The 4023-nt window shown below is 63.2% G+C and overlaps 1 protein-coding gene across 1 annotated transcript in view; it reads right to left on the bottom strand.

Moving 5' to 3' along the window:
- Positions 1–2277: 2277 nt before the first annotated feature.
- NKPD1 (NTPase KAP family P-loop domain containing 1) overlaps positions 2278–4023 on the bottom strand; it is a 7734-nt gene continuing 5988 nt past the window's right edge. Inside the window, exon 4 of the mRNA XM_007943077.2 lies at positions 2278–4022. Coding sequence (XP_007941268.2) covers positions 2278–4022 — 1745 coding nt within the window. The remainder of the gene's footprint in view (position 4023) is intronic.

Raw genomic sequence — 4023 nt, 5'->3', positions numbered from 1 at the left:
GGACAGCCTAGCGATCTGCTTCCACAAGTCACAACTTTGACAACCCCACGGGGGGGGGGTTCTACTGACACTCCCGGCATCACCACGAGGGGGAGCCCGCGGCGTGGAGCAGATGCTCCAAGGGTGTCACGTTTGGTAGCCTTTCCAGAAGGCGCCTGGCCATTTCCTCACCGGACTAGAGCCAACACCACACCTTAACCATCTCCACGTCCTGGAGGAGAGCTTGCTTTTTGCCCAGGAGGGTCAGGGTCGCCAGCAGCTTCCCTCCCGGGGATTCCAGGCCCCAGGCCCCTTCCCTCCTGTAGCTCTGTCACTGCCGGGGGCTGCAGAGGTCCTGGACCCAGCAGCCAGGTGCGGGAGGAGAGTGGAGGCCAAGCTGCCACTTACCCCAGAACCACAGTGAGCAAGGGACACACATCACTTCCACCCCCTTTGTGATGGTTACAGCTAGTCCCATGGCCTCGTCTTGATGTGAACGTTCCACGTGGTAGAGGAAGCGTGAATCCTGGTGGCAGGGAGCAGCTCAGCCACCCCAGTCACTGACATCCTGGTTCTCTCTTATTTTGGTACAAAGTCCCCCAAAACTTGTTCCTGGGCAGCACGTGGTCAAAAGCTAAGATAAGAGGGGCAGTGATCTACCTGCTTGGTGCCACCTCCCTGGCGGCCGCCTGCTGCTCCTTCCTAAGACTCTGGTCCTGCTCCCAGTCTCCAGCACATGCCCCCTCAGTCTGCCTCCTGCAGCGCCCCCACTCCTGGCACTGACTCATTCTCAGCCTGAACTCTAGATGGTAAGAACGAACGAACCAGCTCCCACGGCACCAGCTAAAGGGAAGGGCGAGGAGAGCAATGGACTCCGAAGATCCCCTGCAAACACGCTAGTCAGACAGTATCCCAGGCTGCCCCTCTCCAAGCGCTGAGCCTCACCGGGCCTGCCTTCGGGGCGGGCTTGCCCTGCTGTTGGAAGGACATCTCCCAGCAGATTGGGCTTATCCCACCAGCTGCTGCTTGTTAGGTGCCGTCAAGTCAAACCTGACTCATAGCAACCCCTCCTTGGGTTTCCAAGGCAGGATCACTATGGAAGTAGATTGCCCAACCTTCCTTCCGAGGAGTGGCTGGTGGGTTTGAACCACCAGCCTTCTGGTTAGCAGTCAAGCGCCTTAGCCATGGAAAAACAGCACCTTGGTCCCGACAGTTCCCTGTGACAATTACAGGACTGGTGGTTGGGGTACTGCGTACACTGTGGCCAGGGGAGTGAGCAGCTAGCCCCTGACTGAATGCTCTGAGGGTGGGTGCCTCTGCCAAGCACAGCTCTTGGGCCCCTGTGAGAATGTCCCTTCCACCTTTGGCCCCGACTCCAAAGTCATTCCCTTACCTTCCCTCCACTGGACAGGGTCCAGCACGGCCCAGTCCTGAGGGTGTGGCTAAATAGCTGACCGATAAGGGGCTTGATACTGCCCACCGGAGTGCCATCTCTGAGGTCTCCAGCTGGTGTGGGGAAGGGGCAGGATGGAGCTGGGCTTCAAGTGCCCTCATCTCTGCCCCCCAACATCCCTGTCCTCAGCTCCTCCTCATGGGGCTGGTTGGTGACAAGCCTGTGATTCCTGGGTGGCCCTGGACAGTTACTTCCTGGGAGGCCACGCCGCCCACCCCAGCTGGCACAAGTGCCAATAAGGCCTAATTAAGCCATTACACTGAGGGTGGAGCAGCCTGCTGAGGTCACCGGGGACACAGCCCTCGGAAATGCCAGCCTGGCTCCCGCCCTGCCCACGGAGGCGCAGGGTAGGGCTTGGGGACGAGGACCTGGATTCCCTGAGGCCTGGCGCTTTCCACCTGAGTCAGTCCAGTGCACCTGTCTTCTGTCTCCCCGGCCTCCGCAGCCCTGCCCACAGCCCCTCGACGCCTGGGATGCCAGTGGCAAGGCTGCCAGCCTGCAGCCCTGAGGGGTGTGGCAGGTCTCACCTTGTTCACCAAGCCAAGTGAGGCCGGGGCATAAAGACCAAAGGGGCCTAGCACGTGATCGTTTATTGCACTTGAACCCTGAGTTCCTCACTGGTCCTGGACCTGCTCTCAGAGACCACCCCAGTCCTGGGGGCTGCTGCCAAGGGCTGTGTTGGGGCACTCGGCCATCACAGGCCTCACCCCAGATTCTGGACAATGGACCCTGGGCCTTGGACCCAGTAGGGGCCTCTGTGCCCTCATCTGGGCAGACGAGGAGTGACCGCCCCTGCTGCTTACAGTCCTGCAGGGGCCACTAGGTTCCCCTGAAGGGAAGGGCGCTCAGGCCAGGGGCTGTGGCTTGTCCCCCTTGGCCCACTCCCGGGGTTGGTGGGCGTTGCTGGCAGGCACGGAGGCGTGTCCTGCATCGTGGCCTGATGAACGGGAGGTGTTATTGGCTCTGTGGGCATGGCCCGAGGGGGATGCCCTAGCAGTGGCGGTGGCTCTGCCGGTGGCGTGGGAGGCATCCCTGGCAGGGGACGTGGGCGGGCTGGGCGGCTTGAGCGTGCTGACCGCGCGGATGAGACCCATACGGCGGCGGATGGAGTGGTCCAGGTTGACAGTGCAGCGTAGCAGGCTCTGCGCCTCCGCCACGGTGAAAGGGAAGTCGGCGTCCAGGAAGCGTTTGAAGAGCTCTGGGTCTCCGTCCAGGTCAAGCACGTTCTGTAATGCTTTGGTCATAGAGTGGAGCTCCCGGCTGTTGTCGTAGAATACGTCCCAGAGACGCGCGCCCCCTTCAGGCGCGCCCCCGACCTGCTGCCGGTCCTCCAGACACTGCAGCACCCAGCTGAGGCGGCATGGCCACTGGTTGGCGAGCACGACCCAAGCCACGGCCTGGCGCGGCGTGGGACCCACAAAGTCTCCCTGCTGCTGCTGCTGCTGCAACAGGCGCACGGTGATGGGCACGGTGTTGACGATGCGCCGCATGGACACCACGTTGTCGGGCACGTACTCGTAAAGGCAGTCGCTCTCGTCGTGCAAGCACAAGAGCGCCTCCTGGATGCGGCGCGCCGCCTCGGCGTCAATGCGGCTCTGCCCGCCCTCGGCGCCCGCCTGCATCTCTACCGCCAACAGCTTCGCGCCCTCAGCGTCCTCCTCCCGGCTCCTGCCCGCCGGCCGAAGCTTGCGCGTGATCTCGCGATAAAGCAGGTCGTCGCGGCTCAGCACGGCGTCGTGCAGGAACTGCAGCTTGGTGCGGCGGCCCATGATGGGCACTGAGAAGGGCAGTGTGACCGTGCGGTTGAGAAAGAGGTAGCCGTTGTCGGCCGTGCCCTTCATGCTGCCGGCGTTCTCAAGGCACGCAGCCAGGATGCTGGGGTCCACGACCAGGATGAAGATGAAGGGCGCGTGGCTGTCAGACAGCAGCGTATTGATGGCGTTGAGCACGCCGACTACGCGCTCCGGGTAGCACGTGTCCAGCCCGGTGACCTCGAGCACGACGCGCAGGCGCCGCCTCTGGTAGATCTCCAGGAAGCACAAGAAGTCTGTGAGCAGCTCCACCTCCTTCTTCACCTCGCACATGAAGCCCAGCTGGCTGCCGAACTTCTCGCGAGACACCAGCCGCTCGATCTTCTTCCGCTGGCTCACGAACAAGTGCTTGCCCACCGAGTACACGGCCATTAGCAGCCCCGAGCCCGACAGCGTGGTGGCCGCGCCCCCAAACGCTTTGAGCAGGCTGCCGCTGGCGCCTGCGTGGCCCAGCGCGTGGCCGTTCAGGGACAGGTAAAGCAGGCCCACGCCGAGGCCCAGCGCCGCCAGCAGCGCCACCAGCGCCAGGCACACGCGAAGCCGGCAGTGCCACTCGCGCTGGGAGAAACCCGGCGACGTGCCCGGCTTGTTGCTCAGCACCGAGTACACGCTGAAGGGCAGCGCGCCGTAGTGGTGGCGGATGCCCTCGCACAGCGTGGTCACCAGCCCGGCCCACAGCTTGTCCGTGCCCGCATACTGCCAGGCGCTGAAGCGGATGAAGAGGAACTGCACGTTCTTGCGCCGCAGGTGCATCTCGGTGATAAGGGGCTGCAGGAACAC

This window comes from Orycteropus afer, unplaced genomic scaffold (assembly GCF_000298275.1).
Source record: "Orycteropus afer afer isolate SDZICR_OR568_19922 unplaced genomic scaffold, OryAfe1.0 scaffold00099, whole genome shotgun sequence".
NCBI classification, from domain to species: Eukaryota; Metazoa; Chordata; class Mammalia; order Tubulidentata; family Orycteropodidae; genus Orycteropus; species Orycteropus afer.
This window is presented reverse-complemented; position numbering and strand designations above follow the sequence as displayed.